Below are 25,767 nucleotides of genomic sequence, written 5' to 3'. Positions count from 1 at the left end.
CAGCTGGCCCCCTGCTCTCTCCTCTGAGCGCCTGGTGAGACCCCTGATTTGTGTTCTACTGGACTTGGCAAGATTGATCAGGGTAGAAGCTCTTGCCCAGTATATGCAGAGAGAGTAAGTGAGGAAGAGAGGAAATCCGTCGCTTGAGACCTAGCTCTTATATTCAGGAAACAGAACCTGGAAGATGTCTCAATGCACCGACCTGGCCCGGACCAGGCTCCGCGCGTCTGCCGACCTCCCCTCCAGCGCCGGCCCCGCAGCGGCGCACGGCCTGAGCCCCACATGCCAGTGAGCCTGCCAGCCAGGGGGAGAGCTGCCAGGCAAGAAGGGCAGTCTCAGAGGGAGCATTGAGAGGAGTTGACTGGCTACAGGAACTAAAAAAAAGCTGGGAGGTGTGAGCCTGGGTGATGGGGGATGCAATGTCAAAGCAGACTCTAGAAACTCGGGAAGGGGGCCTGGCATGAGAAACGGCGGAAGGCACATTGGTCTTGGACTCAAAGAGCGTGGGACATCCTGGGTCAGGTGACTCCCATCTCCTGAGGGAGTGGCCTGGTTCTGGGTGGCCCTAGGGGACGGGCCAGGGCCAGAGGCAGTGAGAAGGGGTCTGCTTCCCCCAGCCAGTCCAGGTCTCCATCACCTCAAGCCCAGCGTACGAGACAGCCCCCCACTGGTCTCTTTCCAGTGTTGTCTTTCCCATTGCATTCTGTTCACTAGCATTCCACCCCGGCTCTGCCTTCTTGGGAATGGTAAACAGGCCTGGGAGTCATGACCACTGCACTTTGGCCTGGCCTTTTAGAATTTCGTGGGTAGAAAGAGTCTTGAAGATTGTTTTGTCCAGCCTTCAGTCCCATGACAGAGTCCTGTTAGAAATCGCTAACAAATGGCTTCGCAGCCCCAGCCCTCCGGTGACAGTGCCCGGGGCTCCCCTCCCCTCCCCGCTACCCCATGCAGCCACCCCTGGGTAAGCGTTGCCCGGGCTTGGAAGTCTTCTACTCCTTGCAGTGGGGTCTGCCCCCGTCTAATCCTTACCTCTCGGCCCAGGTTCTGCCAGCTGGAGCCACCAGAGTAAGGCTCTCCCTCTCTTCACTGCCAGCACATAGCTGCTCGTCACCACTCACCGACCAGCTTCTCAGCCTCCGGCGCCCCCTCCTCTCCTCGGCAAGTTGTCAGTGAGTTCCTTCCAAGCTTTCATCCCGGACGGGGGACTGGAGATAAAGTCTATATATCAGAAAGGGACTTTCGAACTCAGGAACCCATCTCATTTTATAGATGAGGACACTGGGAGGTTAGGTCACTCGCTCAAGGCCCCACAGACAGCGCGAGACAGGGCCGGGCCTCAAACCCGCTGACTGGTGACCGGCCCAGACTGCAGGGAGGTGAGACCGGTTGTTGACGCCAAGCTCCTGATGTTGTCCAAGATCACGCTGGCTTGGGGGGGGAGGCAGCCCCATCTCCCCATTGATGTGTTGAACTTTGTGTCGACTAAACCCCCTAAACTGTTTTACAACTTTATTTTCTTCTGGTTGTAAAAATAATACATGCTTATTGTAAAAAAAAAAAAAAAATTAGAAAATACGTAAAAATGAAAGGTATACACCTTCCGAGCACTTCCTGTTGTTATGACGTTCTCCCACCCGACATTTGTTTGCTTGGTTTTTGGCCATAAAAACAGGACGCTGCTTTCATCCTCGGGAAGGCCCCCTTGCTAGGCCCCAGCCCCTCTCCTGTCAGAATCTTGTCTTATAAGCTCTGACGGGCACCTGGGCGGGGTTCCAAAATGCTCTGGGAGCTGAATGAACGAAGCAAGCACGCAGACTGCTGATGGAAATAGTGAGACCCTCTGCCCACACCTCTTCCTTTCTGGGCTTGATCCCACTCTCCCCACCCCCGCAAAACACCTTCCTGCTTCTTCGGTTCTACTCAGATCCCCTGTTTTTCCAGCCCAGCTGGGGCTCCACTTCTTCCAAGAAGTCTTTACTCTTTCCGATGCCAAAGACTCCTTTTTGGGCCCCTCAGCCTTTGTAGTCTGGTGACACACGTGTCGTCGGTTATATGTTGACCCCCATTCCTCTCTTCTCCCTGCTGGCGGGGCCCCATTTCCCCAGCCGGCGGAGGGCCCCGTACTTTTCCTTTTTCTCTCACGGCACCCATGTTACAGGGTCTGCGGGTCATACGGGCCCTCGAGATGGGGGAAGGGCTCCTCGGAGAGGTGTCCCATGCTGGAGGGCTTCTAAAGAGTGGGAGAGAAAGCAGAAGCTCACAGGGAGCCCCAGGAACATTCCCCCACCCCCACCCCTGGCTTCCCAGAAGCTTATCCCCGGCCCGGCCCCTCCTGAAGTTGACATAGCAGTTAATCATCCGGGTTCCCAACAATGGGCTCCGCTCATCTTGGGACTGGTAAAAATGGGATTTGATCGGCCTTTCACACTGGGAGGCTTCTCGAGATAAAAATCCTCTGGCTATTTAAAGGGACATAAGGAGGGTTAGGGGCCTTTGCCAATCCTCTGGGCTTCTCGCAGGGAGCCGTCCAGGTCAGACCCGTGTTTTCCTTTCTCCTCCACAGCACCAGGGCACGAACCCTTTTCACACCTCCTGGAACATCACATCGAAGGCCCAAGCCTGGCAGCGAACCCCCTCCTTGGTGTCCATCTAGCAGGGGAGACGCGATGGAAGAACACTGAACTGGACCCCGGGGACCAGGGTCCCCAGAGTGATCAGGTCTCCCCAAGCGATCCTAGGTAGGTGACGGGGAAGGCCCGTTAACCTGTAAACTCGGTCTGGTTTGAACGGCCCGGAGGGGCCATCTGCACCCTGGTCTCTGTAGCAGCAGGCATAGGGTGCTTCGAGCACAGCCCCTGAGCCAGGCTGCCTCGTTCGCACCCCAGCTCCACTGTAGTCCATCAGGAGACCCAGGGCCCACTTCCTAACTTCTTTCTGCCCGCGCTGATGGCAGCGTTTTCCGGGCCGTGGCTGAAAGATCAAGCGAGCTAATGTGGGTGAAACACAAGTGTGCCCGGCACAGAATACGGGCCGTACAAACGTGGCCATCCCTCCAGCTAGGTGCCTGACCCGGAAGTGATGTGACCTTTGTGCCCTGTCCCTGGGGATCACCGTCTTCCTTCTGCGGCCCTGGCAGGGTGCTAGGAAGAGAAGCGGAAACTGGACCCCTAGCGACTACACTGGCCTGGCGGAGGGCCACGTCAGGATGCGGGAGCGCCGGGCCCGTGAAGCAAGCTCAGGGGAGGCCCTGCGACTGTGGCCCAGGGGTCAGCAGGCATCGAGTGCCAAGATCACGGGCAGACCGCTCCATCTATGCAGGTCAGACTCTCGGCTTGGCTTGAGGCTCACTGTACCCGTAAGAGGGGGAAGCTTTGACTAGGATTAGAATGCAACAACAGTTCTGATTAATTTCCCTGCAGATGGAAAAAGAGGCCGGTAAGACAAAAAAGCAGAAACGCGGAAAACGATAATTCTTTGATTTTAATAGTTGGGGGGGAATTATAAAATAAAGCAGACGACACAAAGCATCAGGACTCCGTCCGACTGCGGGAGCGCGGGGACACGGAGACGTAAACGAGGGCTTCCCCAAGGAGGTTAGTTCATACTATGGCACTCCCAGAACACAGCAGCTCCCGGACACTCTAAAGTAAAATAAAACAGGAGGCTTCCAGAACAATCTATACACAGTCAGAGGGCATTCTGAGAAGCGTCTTCCACTCGGTCTGGGGCCATGCAGCCGCGGGCAGGTTCTGCCCAGGGGCTCGGCTTCACTGCGCCACCCGGCCCCCTGCCTTCTTTGGACCTCTCTCGAGTTTGCCTTCTCATTCTTTGGCAGGCTGGCTCCAACCCTGCCCCTCTCTCTTTTGACCCACACCCCCTTTCCTGTTTTTAGCAGGAAACACAGCCACACCAATAAAGCCTGGTGGCTGATTTCCTCCGATGGAGCCAACCAGCCCCAGGATGGCTCGCTCCTTACGGGCTCACAGCCCAGCCTAGCCATGCGAGAGTGTCAGAAAATAGGCTACAAATATCACTTGGAAGCCCTCTAATACAGTCCTCCCGAGAGGCCTCTGATGGGTCTGGTTATTATTCCGCCCCCATTTTTGCTGCTGCCCTAGGGTTTTTCACTCAACAGGGAAAGGGCAGGCCTTGCAGCCTGGTCCTGCTCTCTCCTTAGTGTCTCAGACGGTGGACTCTGGGCGGATCAAAGACTCGTCACCCCACCGGCCTTTCTCCTACAGCTGCAGCTGGACAAACTCTTGGCCTCCGCAATGGTGAGCTGATGCACAAAAGGTCTGTTATTAGGAGGCAAGCAGGCTCTTGGTTACCCCCAGGCATGCCTTGAACAGATGTGGGAGGGAGGCAGAGCGAGGCGGGGAGGAGCCGGTGGCGACCCCAGCAGAAGGGGAAGGTGGAAAAGTGCAGTGCGGCCCCCAGGCAGCACTGGAGGAGGGTCTCCGGTGAGATATCCCGGGACACAGGAGGGATGGGGGTGACTCAGGACAGGCCCCCCCAGAGCCAAGGCACAGAGGAGGTATGAAATGTCCAGGATAAATAGAACTGCATGGAGAGGGAAAAAAGCCAGCTCCATCCTCTCTTAAAAATAGCCGCCATCGGCACCAAAAATATATTAATATCTGTACATGTGTCATCTTTAAAAAAAGGAAATAAAACTTCCTTGGCACCTTGTCATCGATATCCTAACAATGAGGTGATGTGTGGAAAGGCCTCCTGTGCACGCACACGTCCACAGCTGTGCACGCGTACGCCTCTCCCTGTCAGAGGGGCCCCCGCCCGCCCCCCCGCAGCCCTGAGCGTGAGAGGCACACGGGGCAGGCAGCGGCTGGCTCCCCCAGCACCTCGGTTTGCCCGGCTGCTCTCCACCGCCGGGCTCTTCCCTCTGCTGTCCGCGGCGGGGGGGCCCGTGGGGGCCGGTGCTCCCGCCGCTGTGCTCCCAGGAGGAAGCGGCAGGAGCATCTTCATGTGCCTCCGGGAGGGAAGTCCTCTCTCTGCAGGGGGGCTGCTTCCCACCGAAGGCAGCCGGGCCTCGCCCAGCAGACGAGAATGCACCCGTGAGCGGAGCTCCGTGCGGGGCCTGAGCGGGCACGTGTGCGCGGGGGCTCCGGGCCGGTCACCGCGTCCCGCGAGAGGCGGCGGGAGGGCGGCCCGGCCAGACAGCGGGCAGGCGAGCCGGGCCGGGCGCCTGCTCAGAGGTGGGCGCTGCTCTGGAGCAGGGAGGTGACGGTGTTCTGCAGGGCCACGGCCACCTTCTTGGAGGCCTTGCGCAGCAGCGGGCTGTCGGGGTGGTGCTCCTTCAGGTGCAGGACGTGGCCCTCCTGGCTCTCAGACGTGCAGCCGCACTCCTCACACACGTACAGCTTGGCCCGCCGCTCCTTGTACGCGTACTTCTGCTGCACGCCGTGGATCTTCTTGAGGTGGGACTCCAGGGAGCAGCGCTGCGTGAAGGCCTTGTCGCAAAGGCTGCATTTGTAGGGCCGCACGCCTGCGGGGGGACGGCGCCGGTGTCAGGGAGCCCACAGGAGGCCTGTGAGCGGCCTCCCCAACGCACGGAGGACCGGCCACCTGACCCGGGGCAAAAGGAGCAGAGGAGGCCTGTCCTGTCTCCAGCTCCCTGGGGGCCGGAGCCGCGCCGAGGGGGACTTCCGGCCTGAGCTCCGGGACACCCCTCCCGGGCTGTGCATCCGCCGCCGGGAAGGGGCTGGCGGGGCTCACTGCCCCCCCACAAAGGGGCTCCTCTTACCAGTGTGGGTGCGGACGTGTCTCTTCAGGTCGAATGTGTCGTTGAAGCCCTTCCCGCAGTAGGTGCAGAGGTGCCGCTTGACGTCGTTGTGACACTTCATGTGGCGGTTCAGCATGCGCTGGTAGGTGAAGGCCTTCTGGCAGATGTGGCAGGTGAAGAGGTCTCCGCTGGGACTGTCCCCCAGCGTCACCTGTGGGCGAGGATGGTGGTGTGACAGCTGTCTGGGGGCGGGGGCTGCAGGTGGGCATGCTGGGAGGATACAGACGCTGGCCCCCAGCCCCCCGCTGGCTCACAGATCCGCCGTGCAGGGGCTGGAAGGGACCTTCGGGTCAATGGTCAGGCCTCCTGTCGGTTCCCAAATCCCCTGCCACCCGGCGCCTTTACCATCTCTAGAGACGGGCAGCGAGCTACGTGTAGAAACAGCGGGGGTCACCGTCACCTGTTAGGAAGGCCTCCCTTCACTGGGCTCGAAGCGGCGGGTCTGTGCCTGTACCCTCTGTTCGCCTTCTCTGAGGTAAGACAGGGGGCAGCCCCGTAAGGCCGAGGCCGCCGCTCAGAGCCTGGAGCCCAGCCCCTGGCTTTTCTGGAGCCAGGCCTGACACGCTATGACCGGAGGCCCCTTGCCGTCCTCACAACCCTCTTGCTTATAAACCTTGTCATTTCTTTTGTAACTACGGAAAATCCCAAATCTTTTCAGACGTGGAGTTGAGTACCGTGACTGTCATTCAGGGCCGGTCTTGGTTTATCTTTCCCTCCCAGCCTCCCCCTGGCCCTGGATCATATGGAAGCAAATCCTGGCCACCCTCTGCCCCTCGGGAGGGGTGCTGCTCCGAGTGGCGGCAGTGCCTTTCCGGCCGTGTGGCTGGCACAGAGAGACATGGTCTCGATCCTCCACGGCCATGACCGTCCAGAGGCAGCTTATGCTCGGCGGGTGGCCCTGCTGCTGGCACCTCATCCCGTCACCCTGTCACACCACACCCCTCCTCTACTGCTCTGGCCCCAGGGAAAGCCCTCCAGTTGCCAGCCAGTCAAGACCTTTCAGGTCAGGACTCACTCCTCATGTGCGCGGCCATCCTGTGCCCTGTGTCCTCCCCCCAGCCCTCCCTACCGACCAGGGTCCACGGGATGAGAGGAGGGCCCACAGGGGCTCGGGGCCACCGTGCTGGCTCCCTGGCCAACCAAGCAGCACATGTCTGGGTGGTTCCCCTCTAGTTACAACACAGGCTTGGCCTACACAGGGAAGGGAGGAAGCAAGGGCATTCCGCTGCCAGCTTTCTTCAGTCCTTTGGCACACAGAATAGAGCTACAAGAACCCTTCCACTAGATCGCTACCGGCAGGTGCTTCCAGACCCTAGACCTTTCAGCTGTCTGCGCTCCTCGAAAGCAGGGGCATTTCTGTTGCCTCACGCCCTCCCTACGGTTCCCACCGCTGAGGCCGCCCCCCCTTCCCCTAGATGCGAGGCCTCAGGTGCCGACGGGGCTGGAAGTGGCACACTTGGGTGAGGTGGAGACCACTGGGCACATGCCTCAAGGGACAGCTAACCACCAAGTGGACTCCAGAGCTCACTGTGGACGCAGCACGGAGGGGAAGCCAGGAGAAGGGGCTGAGCTGGGCTCATGTCTCCCGATTATCCTAGGACGTGCAAAGAGTTGGGTCCCCTTAAGGCCAGAAACAAACCGAAACAACTCCTGGAATGGACTCCAAAGGGCAAAATGTCTCTAGAACCCTGCTGCTTCTTCCCAATGCATGACGTTGTTACTTTAGACCTACTTCTCTTCTTTTCCACCACCACCCACCTGTGCCCCGCTGGGTCCACTTCTCAGCAGAAACCTAGACCCAGATCCAAGGCCAGCCTCTGCCTGGGTCTCACTGTACCCAGTGTTGTGGGCTGGACACAGGTCTACAGACACGCTCCTGGTCCTCGGAGACAGTGGGAGGGTCAGTACCTTCATCTTGGTGCGCAGGAAGCCATGGTCTCTGCTCTGGGGGTCTGCCAAGCGACTCATGTCTTCAGAGGGCAGCTGGGCTACCACGCAGGGCCCCGGGGCCACACTATAGCTGGAGTCCCGAAGGCTCATGTCCAAAACCAGGGGGCAAGATGGGGGTTCAGCCACCGACGGCTCTGGCTCCTGGTAGGGCTGTGGTGGGCAGAAGCCCAGACTGACTGCAGAGAGAAGAACAGCCAGGTGAGGGGTTTGGTGGGGAGAACAGGATTCAGTGGGCTCTCAGGAAGCTGGCCTGGCCGTGGGCTGGCTGGGCCCAGGAGCCTCCGCCTGCCCCTTGCAGGCACATGGCAGAGCAGGCTGCCCCCAGCCCGTACATGCTGCCCCTCCCTCCTGCCCCATTAAGGTAATTACAGGTGACGGCCGCCAAGCACCACAGCCCACAGGCCTGCCCGCTGAGTAATTTGTGTCTTAGCGGAACTGGGAGGACCGAACCTGCCCTGCCAATTATCCCTCCAGAGCTGTCCGCCTGCCCCACCTGGGCCAGTCCCTCTGGATTCCAGGTCTCATCCATGCTCCTGCGTGGACAAGGGGCACCACCAGAGGCTCTGAGCCCAGGGATCCATCCCTGGCCCTGAAGGGTCCCTGGTGGCCTGGGCCACTCTGGGCTGCTGCTGCTTCGGGCCGATTTAGCTGCTGGCCTGGGGGGGACCGGGGGGTCCTCCGGGCTGGCTGGCGTCCGCTGCTGCTGCAGCTCCTCGGGGCTCTAGGCTCGCCGCTCCCACTGCCAGGCAAACAGGCCAGGTGAGGTGGAGCAGGGAGGAGGTCAGGGAGCGGCAGGTGGATGGCGCTAACAGTCTCCGGGCCGTGTGCCCAGCTCTTATGCAAGCCTCCCCCACAGCGGGGACCGCTCGCTCGCTGCTGCAGCACCGTGAGGGCTGGGCTCCCAGCCTCCGCCCTCCAAGGCGCCGATACCTGGCAGCCCTGCGCGGTGGCCGCTCCCCGCGACACACACCTCACACCAACCGGGGCCAGAGAGGCTTGCCTCCCCCCACCCCCCAGTTGTGGAGCAGAGAACCCGAAGAGCTGCCTGAGCGCACAGAGGGCACGGGCTCGAAGCTGAGCAAAGCGGGGGGCAAACTAGTTAACGCGTTCGTTTATCAGTATTTGTCTTTCCCAAGGGCTAAACTCTATACAGCTGACCCTTTAACAAGGCTGTCGCAAATCCGAATATAACCTTTGACTCCCCCAAAACATAACTGCTCAGAGCCTTACTGAGAACAGAAACAGTCGAGTGACACGTACTTTGTATGTTTCTGTGTGTCATAACGATAAAGTAAGCTAGAGAAAAAAAAGTGCTACGAAAAAGTCTTATGAAAGAGAAAATGCATTTACAGCACTGCGCTGTATTTGCGGAAAGAACCTTGTCTGAGTGGCCCTGTGCGCAGTTCAAGCCCGTCTTGCTGTGCAAGGGTCCGCGGCAGTTAAGCCCCGTAAGCTAAGAACACTTTCCAAGCTTCAAAAGGAAAAAATCAAGAGGGGCACAGGAAGGAAAGGATGCATGTGCTTCCGGGAGAAGGACTTAGGAGGCCGAGTAAAGTCTCAGACCTGCGAACAAGGCCCAGCACACCCCCTGCCCAGAGCTGCTGAGACAGAGAGGCCGGGGGCCCAGGGAGAGTGGCCCCAGGGCAGGGGGGCTGGAGGCAGAAGACAGGGAAGGTCGAGGAACTACTAATGGAGGAAGAGTGAATATGAAAGCACCAAAGAAGTTTCGGGAGAGGCCCTGACTCTCGCCCCCTCAAAACACAACAAAGGTCTGACAAGGGAAGAATGCGCCTGCCTGCCGCCCAGAACCCGTTCTGCTGGCACTGGCGTCCGTCTGTCCAGGGGACTTTAACGAGCCACCTCATTCCGGGAGTTGATTCACCAGTGCCTGGCCCTGGCCCGGCCTCTGAGCTGCCCTGGCGCCTCTCTCTGAATTCTGGGAGGCTGGCCCGCAGGCCCAAGCTCTCGGGGTCCCTCCGGCCTCCCCGCAGTGACGGCTGTCCGTGCACACCGGGTGGGGATTGGGAGGGGGCAGGGGTGTGTCAGAGTGCTGGCAGCTTCCGATGCCACTTTACCAGCTACTGGAGAGAGATCTTGGCCAGGAATTCAAAGCTGAATGACAATTTCCATTTCTCAATCCAGGTAGAGACAAACAGAAACCTCTACCCTCTTCTGTCTTTCAGTATCGGCTAGCGTGAGTGAAGCTCCTGGAAGCTGGAGCCTGGCCACACCTCCTGCACAAGCAGCAGCAGAGGGAGGAGTGACAGCAGGTGAGGGCTAACCAGTTTGTGCTCTTGGCTCCCTTGTGCCACTGGGGGGTGGCGGCGTTCACGGGGAGGGCGCTAAGGATCCACAGATCCACAGATCCACGCCAGCTGGGGAGACCTATCTCCTATGCCTGCCTCTCCTATTCCACAGCAACCCTGCCGAGCTGGTGCAGAGGAACAGGGTGCAGGGAGGGAGCCTGCCTGGTCTGGCCTCTGCGTTGCCTCTACCCTGAGCCAGGGGCCAGCGAGGCTGGCCGGGCAGCCACGGGGTGCCAGGATGGGGATGTTTGCCTCATCCCAGCCACCCCGCCAAACCTGTCTTCCCGCCACCCCCCGAGAGCATGCCCCGACCGCTGCCGCACGCACACGGAATGCTCATCGGCGTGCCGCTCCTGTCGCTGGGTGTCACTGGGTGGCAGGAGGCAGGAAGCAGAACTGGTTGGGCCTTGCTTGGGCTGCTCTCTGTCCCCTAATTAGATGTTTCCGGCAAGGCGGAGGCCGTGGCTACTCATTGCCCGCCCACAGGTGTGGGGTACAGGCAAGGCCGACCAGCTGGCCCTCTCTGTACTCCCTCAGGGGTTCGCTGGCTCCCCTTCCGTTGGCCCAGCTCACCTCTGCTGGATGACGCTGAGGGCATGGGCCCAGGGCAGCTTTCCACCCAAGGGCCAGCTCCCCCCTTCTCGCCCCCAGAAAGTCCCCTCTGTCGCAGACTGCAAGCTGCTGGCCAAATACTGGACAGAGGGCTAGGTCCTACCCCAAGCCAGGCCTCAGGTCAGGGCTGCTCTCTAGGGAGGGCGGGTAAGGCCCATGTGAGGATGCCTAACCTCTGATCACATGGGAGCTGGTGCTGACCTGGGGGGGGGGGGGTGACTCAGCTCTGAATGGGGAGCGACAGTGTATCAGCAAGACCCATGCTGCTGTGAGGTGGCCTTGCCCCCTTATCAGGAAAGGCAGGGGTCCCCTGTGCCCACCTCCTCCAGCCCCGGCAGGTCAGCTAGCAGTGCCCGAAAGGCAGTGAGTGCCAGCCAACTGGCAGAGGCGGGCAGCCCTGGAAACACAACGGGCCCGTTCCTCAGCCTTTGGCTTCCACTCTGTGAATGCCAAGTTGCTCTCGCAGGCAGTGTCTTTCTCCCCTTTCCCAACTGCCTTCTTCACTGTGTCCATAACGAAGTTGATACTGGGCACCTCAGCCCCGCGCCAGGGTGGGCAGCCCTCACCAGCCGTGGACTGTGCCTCCGCTTGCCTCCTCCCCCACCTTTCTGGCCAGCACGGGGCTGGGCACCCCTGTGGGACTCCGAACGAAAATGAACATCAACAGTGGCCACCCTTCGCTCTAGTCTTCCCTGTGCCCAGAGGACTTGCTCTCACCTGCTTTCTTTCTGGGACAAACGGTCTGGCAGGAGTCTGCCTCAGGTCACCCCAGCCTGGAGCAAACAGCTTGGCAGCTTACGGGACAGCGCCCCACAGGCCAGGCAGGAGCCCCATCTAGGCCACTGCCCAGGCCCAAGTTGCTCTTCTGTCCCCATCCACTGTCTGGCTTCCTACGCTCCCAGCCTTGCTCCCTGGAGAGCATGGCACACATGTCCTTCCCTGCCAGCACTTCCCAGGAATTAGAAGCATGACCCTCACTGGAGGCCTGATCTCCCCCCAACCCCCACTCCCTCCCACCTACACACATGTACTCTGGGGCCCAAAGCGGACCGAGAAGCCTGTCCACCTTGGCCCGGACAGACAGCAGCCCAGGCTCCCGCACTGCGCAGTCAGAGCCGGGCTGAGCAACTCCCGTCTCCCGCACCTCCGCCTGGCTGCCTCCCTGGGGTGGGCGTGTGTTGGTGAACTGGTAGGACAGACTGCAGAGGCCCCAACGCCAGGAAGGGGGTGCATGGGGGCCCAGAAGAGGCCCTGAGATGCCCCCATCTGGGAGGGTGTCATTTCAGCTCTCAGGCTTCTCCAGGCTCATCTACCCTCAAGGACCTTCCTGGCTTTTCATTGTGACTCAGCAAGGGCTTGGAGTATGGGGCTTCATCCCTGTTTCTCTGGCTTCCCCTTTAGTCCAAGAGATGGGATTTAGCTCTTGGGTACAGGTGCTTAGGTTCCTTCTCGAGAAGCCAGCATTGCTCCCTGCATATTAATACTGATATAGCAAAGGAGAAATGCCTTGGGAGATGAGGGGTGGGGAGTGAAGGGCTCAGGCCAGGCTCTTGGGCCCAAATAGGAAACCTGCAATCTCCCTTCCGCTATGACCTTTCAGACCCCTGTGCCCACTTCTGGGCTTTTCCCTTGGGTTTGGAAGGGGAGTGAGGCCAGGAAAAGGTTCTGCCCTGGGGGTGGGAACTTCCAGAATCATGCCTGAGGGAGAGAGGCTAGAGTGCTGGTCAGACTGGCGCCCTGAGCCTTCAGTCAGTAAAAGTATCTCCTTCCAGGGGCTCTCTGATGCCATAAGGGTCTCAGAGGGCCCTGGCAGGAAGGTCAGACCTCAAACGCTTCCCTGTTCCCCAGCTCCCTCGGGGCCTCTCCCAGCAGGACCCGGGTCAATGCTTAGCTGGTCACAACGTGCTGAGTCTGTGAGGTGGGGTGAAGGAAACGTGCCCAGCCGGCTCCTGGGGTCATGGTCGGCTAGTGATGGAATGGCTCAGCCAGGGGACAAGCCACCACAAAACACACTCCCCACTCTCCAGCCATCTGAAGCACCCAAGCGTGGCCCAAGAACATTCCCTTTCTCATTTCCAAAACCTGTGGGAAAACTCTCCAGTGGGCCACATGGCTTTTAGAGGCTAAATTAAGTGCTTTGCCTTCTACCCTTTGCTTCGCCCCACAGGACTCTCCCTCCCCAGAACGATGAGGGCAAATTCTCACCTGCGCCCTCCAGCTTTAGACCCGGACCCAAGCATCTGGGCTGATCCTGTAGGGTGAGAGGCCTGCACAGCTCCCTTCACCTGGACAGCAGCAGCAGGTGGCCCAGACCACCCAGAAGCCCTCCTTGGCCATCACCTGATGGGACAGCCCCTGGGCTGGAGGCCTCCCCCACACTCCCACTACGGCCCCCAGAACGTGGTGGGGAAAATCACCCGGATGCAAGGAAGTCAATGATTCGAACAAACGGAATTTCTTTGTCCTTTGTAGAAGTCAACACATGATCTGTTACTGATTGGGATGTGAAATAAAACTAAAACTAACAGCACACTGAGTCTCCGGCAAGGCTCGGCTCACCTTTAACACAGTCCAAGTTCAGTTTATCAGATCCGAAGGAGCAGCTGAGCAGCAAGACAAACACAGGTGAGGGAGGAGGCAGGAGGGAGGAAGGGGGCTCCGCTCCTCTCCCGGCTCTTCTGGAGGTAGACCACCAATGAGCCGACCGCCAGGGACCTTGGTCAGGCAGGAAACTATAAACGGGATCCTGGGCCCACAGCTAATCCACCTCAGGTGAGCAGGCAGCTCACCTGCCTTTGGGTCTCAGTTTCCCCTTGTTTTAAGGAGGCGGTAGAAACAGCGCCAGGGCGCCTGAGATAAGGTTAAGCTGTGAAACCTCCCAACAGCGTCACAGGCCGTTGGATCCTGGCGGGTCAGGCCACTGAGATCTCACCACTACACCCACTGCCTCCACCAATTTATTCAGGAGAGAAACTGAGGCAAGGGCCCTTACAGGGCCCCTCACCGCCCTCATTTCACCACTTTCCTACAAGGCCTGGGGCGGTGCCAGGGAGCCTGCAGATCAAGGGTCAAAGTCGGTTGGTTAATTACAACCCCCCCCCTCCCTTGGAGGCTCTGGGCCGGGTGTGCAGCGCGGCCCCCGCCCCACCCCCAAGGCGTGGGGAGGGGGAGTTCCGAGGGAAGCTGGCTTTCTCCTGACTAAAGATTTTCTTGGGGGTGGAGGAGGACAGAAGGCACAGAAGTGTTCTCAGGGCTTCCAGAGGAAGATGCCACTGGGAGAAACAACTCGGGTTACTCATTCAAAGTTGACTCGGACGCTTTCAAGGAGTCCTCCAAAAACAAGCTGGGTGCACCAGCTGCCCCGGGGGCTTGGTCCCCTGGCTGTGCGCTGGGCTCCCGAAAAACCCTTTCCACTCAACTATGTCCTCTGCAACCCTGTCCTCTAGAAGGAGGCGCGTTTCTAACAGCGGTGAGACCTGATCCCACCTTGGTCCTCAGGACAAGCGGGTTGCAGCCGGGTGCCTTCCCCACGGTCTCCGCGCACTCCGCCGGGCGGCTGGCTGGGAGCCCCCCGGCGGCCAGACCCTCACCACGACTTTCTGGCCCCCAGAGTGCGGGGAAGACGGAGAGATCCATGAAGGCGGCTTAAACGAGTCTTCTTTTATATTTTGCACAAACTGCGGCCGAAACTCCAGCTCGCTCCCTAACCCCCCCCCCCAAGGTGGCATCGCTCCAGTGCCCTCCACCCGCCTCATAAAAGTCCCGGCTTTCTGGATTTACGACGTGAGAGTGGAGGGTCGCCTGAGAGGTGACACACCCCGTTGCCTCCCCTGCGCCGCAGCTCCGGCCGGTGGAGGGGAGGGCGGTTCCGCGCGGGCCCGCGCGCAACGGACCCGCCTGCCCCCAGCCCAGCCGCGGGGCCTGGGAACGGCTCTCGCCCCCACCCGCCGGCCCCCGCCCCCACTCGGCGCCTCCTCCGCCGCCCTGCCCTCCCCTCTCCTCCCTCCTCCTCCCCCCGCGCCGCTGGCTAACGGGGCCGAGGCCGCTTAAACATTAAATCGGGCGCCCCAGCTGCGCCCGCAGCCGGGCTCCGCGTCGCTGCGCTCGGCACGCCCGCCTCTAGGACGGGGCCCCCAGCCCCGCGGGCGCCGCAGGATCGAGGGCGGCGGAGGGCTCGGGGCCTCGGACTTCGCCTCACCTGGCACGTAGATCTCGCCGCGCTCCTCGTCGGGGAGCTCGCTCCAGTTCCTCTTGCACGTGGAGACGCACGGCTTCTTCACCAGAAACGCGCGGGGCATTTTCGAACCCTCCTCGCCCGGCACCGTCCGCTTCCGTAACTAGAGCCGGGAGCCGTCCCACCTTTCCCCGGACGAGCTGGAGGCGGGGGAGGGGAGGGGGCAGTCCAGGGAACCAGTCGTCCGAGTGCCCCCACGTTCTGCGGGGAGATTGTGCCCGGGACGGCGCGCGCCCGTTTCCAACTCCGCGGGGCCGTCGCTGCCCTTCCTCCGAACGGAGGCCCTTGCAGCCAGGTGCACCGGGCGGCGGGGGAAGTGGCAGGTAAGCGTCTCCCGGCTCGACTGGCGTCCCCCGCGGCCGCTCGGGAAGTCTTAAAGTGCGAGCCGGACGGACGGGTTCACGCTTTATTGGCTCGCGGCGGTGTGTGTTGGTGGCTGGGGCGGGGTGGGGGGGTGATCTGAGCTAATTAGCTTGGAGCGTCCCGGGGAGCGACGGCGCATGCGTTGGGAAATAACGGTGACAACCCACCTATTTGTTACCTGTCGAACCGGTTTCCATTCCGCTGCCGGTGAGGTGGCCTCGAGGCCTGGGCGGGGTGGCCGGGCGGGGGCGGGGGGCCGGCGTGGGGCCCCCAGCGCCCGGCTGCCCCGCCGGCCGGGCCGCCGCCCTCCCGGGCCCTCCCAGCCGGGAGTGCCAGCTTTCGCAAACAGAAGCTTCGGAGTTTCGGAAGGAGCCGAGGAGGGGAGGGGGCAACGTTATGTGCACCCGCGCTCGCATGCTCTGCGGGTGATGAAATGAAACTCGCCCAACGGGGCCGGGCCCGGCCTGGCTCGGCGCGCCCCGGGCGCCTGGGGAGGCGCGAAGCCGTCGGGCGGGAACCGGCGGCCCCGCCCACACTTGTTGAACCGGGCCGGGGCCCAGGCGGCCCGGATCCCGAAGGCCTGGCTGAGCAATTCGTGGTTCAGCCCAGAGGTATTTGCCGGGCTCCGGCTCCGTGCGGGCAGGCACGCGAGGCCCCAGGAGCGCGTAGACCGGTGGGCGGGCCCGCGGGGACGACGCGGCCACAGTACAAAGCGGAGAGTGCCCGCGGAGAGCAGATCGCTGATCCCTGCCCGCAGCCCGCTTTCTGGCCGGGGGGAGTGTGAAAGGCTCCGTGGAGGAAGGAGCGTTTAAACCTCTCCAAGTCCACTGGGATCCAGACCCTAGCGCCTTACTCATCGGGCCTTACACTCCCGCAAACACCCTCACCCTGGTCCCAGAGGGCCAGATTTCAGGTGCAACAAGGCCGAGGAGGCTGAGGACGTCCGAAACAGTCAGGCCTAACCTACTTTGCTTGCAGCCAGTGCAAGGCAGAGGCTCTGTCTGCTTCCCCCCCCACAGCCCACCCTCTTGACATTCGGCCTAGGACACACACCCTCCCCCTCCCCCCAACCCTCCAACAAGCTCTGCCCAGCCCCCAGGTTTAGCTGGAGGGAGGCCCACCCTCCGAGCACTGTTCTTTCCAAGTTACTGTGGCCTCGGCTGGGCCACTCTTACCAGCTGGCCTACTGCAGTCAGGAATGGGACCCCCTTCCTCCTTTTAGCTGGACTTCTACCCCCATATAAAATAAACATTTCAGGATCTCTACCACGCATACACCTTTCCCACATGTTAAACGTGTATTGGAACAGATGAAGAGGAAATGAGCCTGATAAATGAATTCACACAATTCAAAAGTCAGGCGTCAAAAGGGGGCAGAAGGCTGGTGGCCGACTCCGGGCAGGCCCTCTGTATCCGCCCGCAGGTGGTCCAGGAGCACCCGTAGGTTGGTGGGGAGACTGTACTTCAGGGGCAGATGGGCCTCCTCCTTCACTCCCTGCTGGGGCCTGTGAGTTTGGCCAAGGGGCTTTCCTTTCCAGCCTGTTTCCTAGTCTATCACCTGAGAATCCTGTCACCTACCTCCTGGGGTCACTGTGAGCTCCCGCAGTGGCAGGGACGGCCCTGTTTGCCCCTTCCTCTCCCAGGGCTTTGCCTTCTTGCACCCCAAATGTACTTTGTCCGCCCTCCCTTCTTACCTGCACCCTTTGGTTCAACTGGCATGAAGCGAGCACCTACTATGCACTTACCTTTTGAATAAATCCCGGAGAAACAACATTGACCAACACAGTCTGTCTAGGAGGTAAATTTAGTGAATTAATTCAACAAGTATTTATTGAGCATTTTGGTTGTGCCAGACCCGGACAGGGGCTTCTTATACAGTAAGTGCTTAGTGTAAAAGAAGTCTTCACTGATGACTGGGACACAAGAAGCACAGTCTTTCTCATGGGGGGGAGGGGCGGTTAGGAAGGAACCACTCAAATGTCTCCACTTGCAGAAAGAATGTTCCACATGTCCGGAGGGAGGGATCATCCCCCATGCTGTCCGCTGCTGTTTCTCCATGTCTACAGCTGTACCTGGCACATAGTGGATTATCGATAAATATTTGTTGCATGAATGAATATCTCTTTCTCTTGACTCATGTGACCCGTTCAGGCTTTCATGTTCCAACTTTTGGCAGAGGCATGGATTCGGAGCAAATTTATTATAAGGAAAGCAATAGGGTAGGTTCGGTGATAGAAGGCCACAGACACGAGGTGTCAGGGAGAGAGAGAGATGGTGGGGACGGTGGGGAATGTGCCTATCGAAAGGGACAGTCACAGTCATGTCATTTGAGCATAGAAACCCAATGTGGCCACATCTGTCCATTTTTGAAAAAAAGCCAAAAATCCAGATTTGTGTGTGAAATGTACCAATTTTTAAAAGTTGGCTGAGAAGAAAAAACAAAAAACATGGGACAAGTCAAAATACGATTGCGGGTCAGATGTGAGCCATAGGCTGTAGTCTGTGGTTCACAAGCCGCCCCAGAACGAGACAATGAGCGTGAACTTGGATAAACAGCAGGCTAACCCGTGGGCTCCGTGCCGGCAGGCACCTTCTGCTCCGTTCACACAGTGTCGGATATCATCCACTCGTATTCCTTAATTCAGTCTGCAAATATCGAACACCTACCGTTTGCTTGGCACTGATTCTGTGACGCAAGACAGAAGGAAACTTTTAGAGTGATGCATGACTTTGATGCTGGGATAGTGACAGGCAGGGGTGCTGAGACCTGAGAAAGCGGTAGGGGCCAGCTGTGCGAGCAGGGGAGAGCCGGATCCATGGAAGGAGCAGCTGGTGCCCCAGAGTGGAAGTGAGCCCAGTGTCTGTGAGATGAACCAAAACACGAGGCGGTATTGTGAGGGGGCGGGAGGGTGTGGGATCTGAGGTTGAAGAGGCAGCTGTGCCATGTCATGGGAGGCTCAGAGTGGTGGGAAGCCGTGGAAGAACAGAGGACTAGAGAGACAAGTAAGTAGGAGGTGATGGTGGCTTGGACCGCCTGCACACAGAGCCATGAGCTGATTCTAGGTGTTCTGAGCGGACCTCTCTTGTTGGTACAGTGGACAGGGGTGTGAAGGAAGGCAGAACTCCGGCAAGCAAGCAAGCAAGGACTGTGCTCCCCAAAGAATGGTGGCTGGCTCCCGCCTTTGGTGCTGGGCTCCCAGCCTGAGAAGCCCGGGGAGAGCTGGGGCAGGAGTTAGATGGAGAAGGCTTGGAACAACCCCTAACTGTTCTCCGAAAAAGCTTAGCAGGGGAGCCTGGAGGGGTGGAGGTGGGGCAGGGGCTGGGAAGCAGGGAGGCTGAAGACAGAAGGGCTTCCGTCCGGGAGATGAGTTGGGCTGCCCCAGACTTCTAGTCTCTGGGGACTTGAGGCAAGCCACCTAACCTGTCAGGGCCTCAGTTTACACATCTGTAAAGTGGGGCTCCCAGTTCCAGCTCTGTTCCTCAAAGCGGTCAAGAGATGTTGTTGATTTGCTTTTGCCCAGAAGTCTAGCAGCCTTCGAAAAGGGACTCAGCCTTAAAGAAGGCTGATGGTGCCCCGGCCACCGAGGCCTCTGAGTGTCTCAGACCGTGGCCTTTCCAGCGCTGTTCCACAAGCGCCTCGCGGAGGCCACAAAGCCCCTGGGAAACCACGAGTACTGGCCGGACACCGACTCGTCCGCCGCTGCGGAGGTCCTGCCCGTGGGCCTCCCAACCGTCCCGCCATCGGGGTGGACAAAGGCTCCCTCGGTGGAGCGGGGGGGGGGGGCAGTAGCCATCTGGGCCCCCGGAGCCCCTGGAGCCGTGCAGGGAGAAGCCAAAGGTTCCTGCTGGAGGAGGCCAAGGAGCCAGGGGAGGCTGTCCTGGTGGCTGCGTGCCTGGCCTGCCAGACCGTATTCAGTTCCCACAGCCTTCCCCATCGCGGAGACCAAAGCCCCAAGTCATCTGTCCCCCTCCTCCCTCACCCTCCACGTCCACCCACCGCCAAGTCCTGGGAGCTCCCAAATCAGCCAGCCTGTGCGCAAACCTCCAGCCCCGCAGCTACCACCCTGGGCCGAGGCCCTGTCACGGTTCACCTGGCCACAGGGCAGCCTCCTGAGCCACCTTGGCCCCCTTCCCCCACCCGCAGCCAGCGGTCTCCCGGTCTCCCGTAGCCCAAACCGCCAGCGGCTCCCAGGGCAGCTCGAATCATGTCTTGGAGGCCTGGTGCACTCTGGTCCCTCCTGGCCTCCTGACCGCTCACCTCTCCCTTCCTGCTGGTTCTGCGTGTGCCCGCCATCCTCGGAGCCCGCCCAAACCTGGTCCTGCTCAGGCCTCTCCTCCACTGCGCCTTCCTCCCGGAACGGTTCTCCCCACTCCATGACTGGTTACCTCTTGTCATTCAGGTTTCAGCCAAGTGTCCCTCCCCCCTTTCCGAAAGGCCCCTCTGACCACCCTAGCTAAATCCTTGTCCCCCGGTCACCTCTGGCACATCACCCTGTCCTGTTTTCCTTGCAGCACCTTTTCCTCTGTGAAATTTTGGTTTGTCCTGTTTGTTTGTTGTCTGTTGACCCCCTCTCCTCTCGAAAGTTCTGTATACAAAGGACCTCTTTCTTTTAACACCATTGTAGTAGCTTTATTCAGATACAGTTCACATACCATAAGATTCACCTTTTTAAAGTATACAATTCAGGGGGTTTGGTATCTTCACAGAGTTGTGCAGCCATTACCACGATCTTCCAGAACATTCCCATCACCCCAAAAGAAACCCCGTACACATTGGCAGTCCCTCCCCATTCCTCTCTTCCCCAAACCCCCGGCATCCATTACTCAGCTTTCTCTCTATGGATTTGCCTATCGATGTGTTCTTTCTAAAGCATCCCTGTATCCCCAGGGAGCACCCAGTGCTGGGAAGATGGGTTGGCCATGTCTCCATTTTACAGATGAGAAAACTGAGGCTCAGGACCCCTTGGGAAACTGACTTTCTCTTTTCCAAGCCCTGTGTCTGCTGTCTCCCCAGAGCTGGGCTACACCCGGGAGGCTGGAAACTGAGCAGGAAGAGAAGGAATGAGGTGTGAACATCGAGTGCGGGAGTTCCCTGCTTAGCCACCTGGCTGCAGCCCACATGTGGGCCCACTTGGCTGGGAGGTCACTTTCCTGGACAGGCCTGCTGACTGCAGATTCATGCCCTTGGTTCTGGTGGGCTGAGCCTAGCTCTGTGCCTGGCCTGTGCCAGGGACAGACCAGTGCCACCCTCCCACAGAGGAACAGGGCAGGGACATCTGGGCAGGCAGGTAAGGGGGAAGCCCATCCCAGGACCTGGACACCCAAGAGGGCTGACGGTAGCTGGTATGGAAGGAGGGCCAAGTCAGGGGCAGTAGGGGCTGTCTGCTGACGTCCAGGCTCCACCTCTTAGGGGCTCTGTGACTTTGGGCAAGTGACTGCACTTCTCCGGGCCTTCGTTTCCTCATCTGTGAATGATACCCATCCCCAGGTGCCCCAGGGTTGCTCTGAGCCTGGGAGTCCGTGTGGATGTACCCACCACAACACCGGGAACCACACGCAGGTTCCCTCCCTCCAGACCCCCGGCCCCAAGGAGCCAAGGCTCAGAAACGCTGCTGTCAGAGGCGGAATGAGGGCCAAAGCCAGTGGCAGATTTCCTGACCCTTTGAAGCCTGTCTCCTCAGCTGTAAAAGAGGTTTAATAATCATTCCTCCTTCCCTGTGAGTGGTGAGGGCTAGGGGTGTGTAGTTATCAGCACCCTCTGGGCCTCAGACAGGGAAACCAGACAGGCTCCTTGTTACCCCCAAGCTGCCTTCCCTCCCAAGGCTGCTCTCATCCTGGCCTCTTTCATCTTAGGTTTAATTAGCCAGGCTGCCCCACCCCACAGTCTCTTGGGCGGGAGTCATCACTCCCATTTTATAGATGGGGAAACTGAGGCACCTAGAGGGAAGTGGTTTGGGGCTGCCGCCTGTGAGTCAACTATGGAGCCAGGGCCCAGAGGAGTTGGGACCAGGCTTTCCAGCTGGACCTGTCCCTCGGGGTGGATCCATCTCCATCCCCCTGGCATCCCTGGCACCGTGGGCACCCAGACAGCCTCTTTTCCAGCTCTCTCTACTGCACCACTCCCTACCACCTCCCATCTGGAGGGCAGAAGGACGGGGTAGGGAGGGGCCCTCGGAGCCTGGAGAAAGGAGAGAAACTAGTTGGCAGCGCTAACATGGGGGCTCAGGTCTGTTTCATCTTCAAAGGCGGCTAATTAGAGCCAAAGGCGTTACTGTAGCCTGTGGGGCCTGGACGCCCGCAGTTCTGGGTCCCGGAAGCCAGCGGTCAGTGGGGCATCTGCCGTGTGGGTCCTGGGCCCAGGAGGCACTGCTGCTTGGTGAGCTCCAGGCAAGCCCCCTGAGTGTCGCCAAACAGCTCTGATCAGCCCACTGGAATTCAAGAGTGCTGGGTTCGTGCACTGCTTGGCCCTGGGTCTTGGGCGGCGAAGTCTGTTTCCGCGTCCGTGCTAGGCATGCCGTGTGCGATCCACCGGGCCGGCTGCTCGGCACGTCTGCATCCCGTTGTTTCCCCGCTTCACCCAGGATTATGGCCTTGCCCTGCCAGCTTCACCCTGGCTCGGCTGCCACAGCCCTTGCCGCCTGTCAACTATTGGTATGGCCTAAGGCAAAGGTCAGCAGCTTCCGCCCGCGGTGACCCCGGCGCCGGCTCCGCGCCCCCAAGCCCAGCCGGTGGGGGGCCGGGGCCGGCGTCGGAGAAGCGAAGCCAAGCCCTGAGGCGCCCGCCCGACCGGTTCGGCCGGGGCTGCGAGGAGCACTTCCTGCGGGCGCTCTTGGACCGCACCTTGCACACCCCCCAGCGGGCACCCTGGGAGCCCAGAGACCCGCACCCCACGCCCCCCGGAGGGTGCGGAGCGCCCGGACGCCGGCGGGGGGCGCGCTGGTTGCCATCCTCGCGGGCACGGCGGGCGATGCCCCCCGGAAGGCCCTTGGATCGCAGCCCGCGAGCGGACGGGACCCCGGCATCCGGGAGCCCGGGCCCACTCAACTCCACCGCCTCTGCCCGGGCCTGAGGCGGTTTCGGGGAAGAGGGGCCCGCGCGCAGCGGGACAGTTACTCAGCCCCAGCGAAACCGGCGAGTCGGCACCTGCTGGCGGGGCGGGAGGGGAGGCGGTGGCCCCGTTACGGCCCCGCCCCCGCCGCCCACGCGCCGTGCGCCCCGCCCCGCCGCGCGCCGCCGCCCGGAAGGAGCCGGTCGGCCTGAGCGCCCGCGGCGGCTGAGTCAGGCGGGGTGAGAGCGGCCGGCCCGTTACCGCGGGCGCCGGGGGCCGGGGCGGCGCTGTGGTTTCGGTGCCGGCAGCTGGCGGGCGGCCTAATGAGCCCTCGGCACGCACCCCGCGCTGGCGGCCCTGCCCCGCGGGGACCCTTGGTTGCCGCTCTGGCGTCGCCCCCGAAACTTCTGGGTTTCATCTCGGGATCCGGGCGCGGGGAACCCGCCGGCGTCTGCGTGTGGCAGGGGGCGGCTGAGATTTGCGAGGCGGCCCCGGGGTGACGGCGGCCCCTTCGGGGTGCGCGCAGTTGCTCGGGCGCCCTCTGGCGGCCACGGGCCTGACTTTCCCTGGCTTCTTTGCAGGGTCCTGGGTGTCGGACCATGGGACCCCTGAGCCGGGAAGCCTGGGCCCAGCGCCTGGGCGCCTTCCGGACCAGCCCGTCCGCCTTCATGGCCAGTCCCGAGGGTGAGGATCTGGGTCGTGACCTGCTGAGCGAACTGAGAAGTGAGAAGCTGAGCGAACAGGCCAAGGTAGGCCCTTGCGTGCACCCCCTGCCCTGGCCCATCTGGTCACCTCAGCCCACCGCGCCCCGAACCTCATTTTCGTGATTCCCACCCAAATCCCCCATCCCCAGGTTTCCTTGCTGGCCCTCAGCCTGGAGTACCCAGCCCAGCTGTGGCCGGACGCCGCTGCGGCCGAGGCAGCCGCCACCTCCCTGTTGGACACCCTGGTCCTTCTGCCCCCACGGCCTTCAGCCCTGCGGCGGCCCCTGCTACTGGCGGCCACCACAGCCCTGGCGGCAGGAGATGCGCTGGGCCCCACCTCGGGAGCCTCCCGCCGGCTCCTGCCCCTACTTCTTGGCTTGGCCTCGGGCCGCGATCTGGGGCGAGGCTTTGGTCCCGCCTCGGAGCAGCGCCCCCTGCAGGCCACAGCGTGTGAGTGCCTGCGGGAGCTGGAGAGCTGCAAGCCTGGGCTGCTGGGGGGCTGCCTGGGGCTGCTCCGGGGCCTGCTGGGGCAGGAAGGGCCAGTCCAGCCGCTCAGCCTGCTGCTGGCACTTGCTCTGCGCAACACCTTGGTGATACAGGCCAGGGCGAGGGCGGGCCTGCAGGGCCTGCTCGTGGCGGGGGATACGCCCACGGCTGGTGGTCCCTGGAACTGGGCACTAGCCGAGGAAGGGGATGCCCACCTTCAGCCCCAGGCACCCAGCTGGCCGGCAGCTGAGGAGGAGGAGTGTGGCCTCGCAGTGCTGGAGCCCAGTCCTGAGGAGGCCCGGGAGCTGCGGGCTGCTGTGGCCCAGCTTCTGGACTCTTCCTACCTGCTCACTCCGGTGGCTCAGGCCCAGCTTCTGTGGCTGCTGGGCTGGGCTTTGCGGGGTCTTCGGGGGCAGCCACCAGTGCTCTTCAAGCCACAGCTGGTACGGCTTCTGGGCACGGCCCAGCTGACGCTGCTGCATGCCCTTCTGGCACTCAAGGCGGCCTTTGGCGAAGCCCTGTTCACGGCCCAGGATGAGGCCTTGCTGCTCCGCCGGCTCACCTTGGCCGCCCAGCACCCAGCCCTGCCCCTGCCCACCCATCTCTTCTACCTGCACTGCCTGCTGAACTTCCCTGAGAACTGGCCTCTAGGCCCCACAGGCGAGGAGGCCGCCCCCCTGCTGCTGGGGCCCCGGCTGTGCCGCGGCCTCCTGCCCAGTCTCCTGCATGACCCGATGGCCCTCCTGGCCCGCCTGCATCTGCTGTGCCTGCTCTGTGCGGAAGATGAAGAAAAGGAGGAGAAAGGCCAGGATTGGAGCCCCCGGCAGTACCTGGAGGAGCTGCTGGCTGGCCTGCGGCAGAGGGCAGCCCTGGATGCGGGCCCCCGGGCCTTGGCCACTCTCTGCTTCCAGGCCTCCTATCTGGTCGTTCACTGTCTAGCCACGCAGCCTGCGGTGCTGACGCCCTTGACCCACGGACTGGCCCGGCTGTACCGAGCCCGGCCTGCGCTGGCTCCCCATTTTGTGGATCTCTTGGACAGGGTGGGCCCTGAGCTGGGGGAGCCCCTGAGAGCGGTGTTGCGGCAGGAGGTGGTGTCCAGGCCGGGCAGGGACGAGGCCCTTCGTTGGCACCTGCAGATACTGGCGAAAGTGGCAGACGGGAACACTCCAAGTGCCACCCTCGGCTTCCTGCGAGCCGCGGCGGCCCACTGCACGGACTGGGGCCTCCAGCAGGCCCTGCTGCAGGTCTGCCGGGCCTTGCTGCGGGCGGGTGTCGGGGAAGGCCTGGCCGACTTGCTGCAGGCACTGGCCAGGCAGTTGGAGGACCCCGATGGGCGGGACCACGCACGCCTCTACTACATCCTCCTGGCCCACCTGGCGGGGCCCAAGCTGGGGGTGGCCCTGGGCCCCTCGCTGGCCGCCCCTGCACTGACTTCCTCACTGGTGGCCGAGAACCAGGGCTTCGCCGCAGTGCTGATGGTGCAGGAGGCCCCGGCCCCGATCCGGCTGAGTGTGGGGCCCCGCCAAGCAGTGGGCACGGTCCCTGTGCTGCGGCTGCACGTGGAGGTGCTGGAGCCCGTCTACTCTCTGGAGCTGCGCTTCCGTGTAGAAGGACAGCTCTACGCACCCCTGGGGGCCATCCACGTGCCCTGCCTGCTCCCGGGCCGCCCCTGCCCCCCTCTGCTCCTGCCTCTGCAGCCCCGCCGCCCGGCTCCCACGCAGCTGGGCGTGCGTGCGCTGTACGCCACCCCCGCTGGCCTCACGTGCCATGCCCACCTGCCGCCCTTGCCTGTGAACTTCGCTGACCTTTTCCTGCCTTTCCCGCAGGCCCCCGACGGGGACAAGCGGGGCTTCTTCGAGGAGCTCTGGGACTCCTGCCTGCCAAAGGGCACCGAGAGTCGCCTTTGGTGCCCTCTTGGGCCACAGGGGCTGGAGGCCTTGGTGTCATGCCACCTGGAGCCCTTTGTGGTGGTGGCCCAGCCCCCCACCAGCTACCATGTGGCCATCCGCCTGCCCCCAGACTCGAGGCTGCTGCTGCGACTGGAGGCGGCCCAGGCGGACGGAGTGCCCGTGGCCCTACGGACAGACGACTGGGCTGTGCTGCCTCTGGCCGGGGACTACCTCCGTGGGCTGTCAGCCGCTGTCTGAACCCGGAGGCCAGGCCAGACCCTGAGATGATCTTGCCCAAGGAGGGCACTGAGGGCCAGAACACAGTCCTGTGGCTCCTTTCTTAAAAAAAGAAACAAACCTTACATTCACCAATGA

General features: G+C 61.6%; 3 protein-coding genes across 15 annotated transcripts in view; 2 read left to right on the top strand and 1 right to left on the bottom strand.

Annotated features, from left to right (window-relative positions):
* The window catches only part of LOC113244095 (uncharacterized), a 37,214-nt gene extending 24,016 nt beyond the window's left edge, over window positions 1-13,198 (top strand). Inside the window, exons 4-12 of one of the 12 annotated variants that reach the window (XR_008961098.1) lie at window positions 1,094-1,169; window positions 2,564-2,738; window positions 3,137-3,318; window positions 4,178-4,293; window positions 5,790-5,882; window positions 6,155-6,275; window positions 6,521-6,803; window positions 9,934-10,020; window positions 12,836-13,198. Coding sequence is in view for 1 of the 12 variants with exons in the window: in XM_044378420.3 (XP_044234355.1) it covers window positions 1,094-1,169; window positions 2,564-2,738; window positions 3,137-3,318; window positions 4,178-4,274; window positions 5,790-5,823 (564 nt within the window). In the remaining 11 variants the exon portion in view is untranslated. Of the gene's footprint in view, window positions 1-1,041; window positions 1,170-1,269; window positions 1,377-2,563; window positions 2,739-3,060; window positions 3,319-4,177; window positions 4,294-5,789; window positions 6,061-6,154; window positions 6,276-6,520; window positions 6,804-9,933; window positions 10,021-12,835 lie in introns of those variants that run through there. The other 11 variants (XR_007188746.2, XR_007188748.2, XR_006408118.3 and 8 more) reach the window with 11 other exon arrangements.
* On the bottom strand, window positions 4,281-15,518 carry OVOL1 (ovo like transcriptional repressor 1). Its single transcript, XM_026483204.4, has 5 exons — window positions 15,433-15,518; window positions 14,867-15,042; window positions 7,709-7,926; window positions 5,762-5,951; window positions 4,281-5,503 (listed from the first exon to the last, which is right to left on the bottom strand). The coding sequence occupies exons 2-5, from the start codon at window positions 14,964-14,966 to the stop codon at window positions 5,208-5,210; spliced, it is 804 nt and encodes a 267-aa protein (XP_026338989.1). The 5' UTR covers window positions 14,967-15,042; window positions 15,433-15,518; the 3' UTR covers window positions 4,281-5,207.
* On the top strand, window positions 14,792-25,767 carry AP5B1 (adaptor related protein complex 5 subunit beta 1). Of its 2 annotated transcripts, none has more exons than XM_057317410.1 (3): window positions 14,792-15,225; window positions 22,895-23,062; window positions 23,167-25,767. In XM_057317410.1, the coding sequence occupies exons 2-3, from the start codon at window positions 22,913-22,915 to the stop codon at window positions 25,648-25,650; spliced, it is 2,634 nt and encodes an 877-aa protein (XP_057173393.1). In that variant the 5' UTR covers window positions 14,792-15,225; window positions 22,895-22,912; the 3' UTR covers window positions 25,651-25,767. The 2 variants fall into 2 exon arrangements, with proteins under 2 accessions (XP_057173393.1, XP_026338974.2); XM_026483189.4 differs by lacking the exon at window positions 14,792-15,225 and adding an exon at window positions 22,480-22,552.

The sequence above is a fragment of the Ursus arctos genome, unplaced genomic scaffold, assembly GCF_023065955.2.
Source record: "Ursus arctos isolate Adak ecotype North America unplaced genomic scaffold, UrsArc2.0 scaffold_23, whole genome shotgun sequence".
Taxonomy (NCBI): Eukaryota; Metazoa; Chordata; class Mammalia; order Carnivora; family Ursidae; genus Ursus; species Ursus arctos.
The sequence above is the reverse complement of the archived record's forward strand: the minus strand, read 5'-3'. Positions and strand labels throughout refer to the sequence as shown.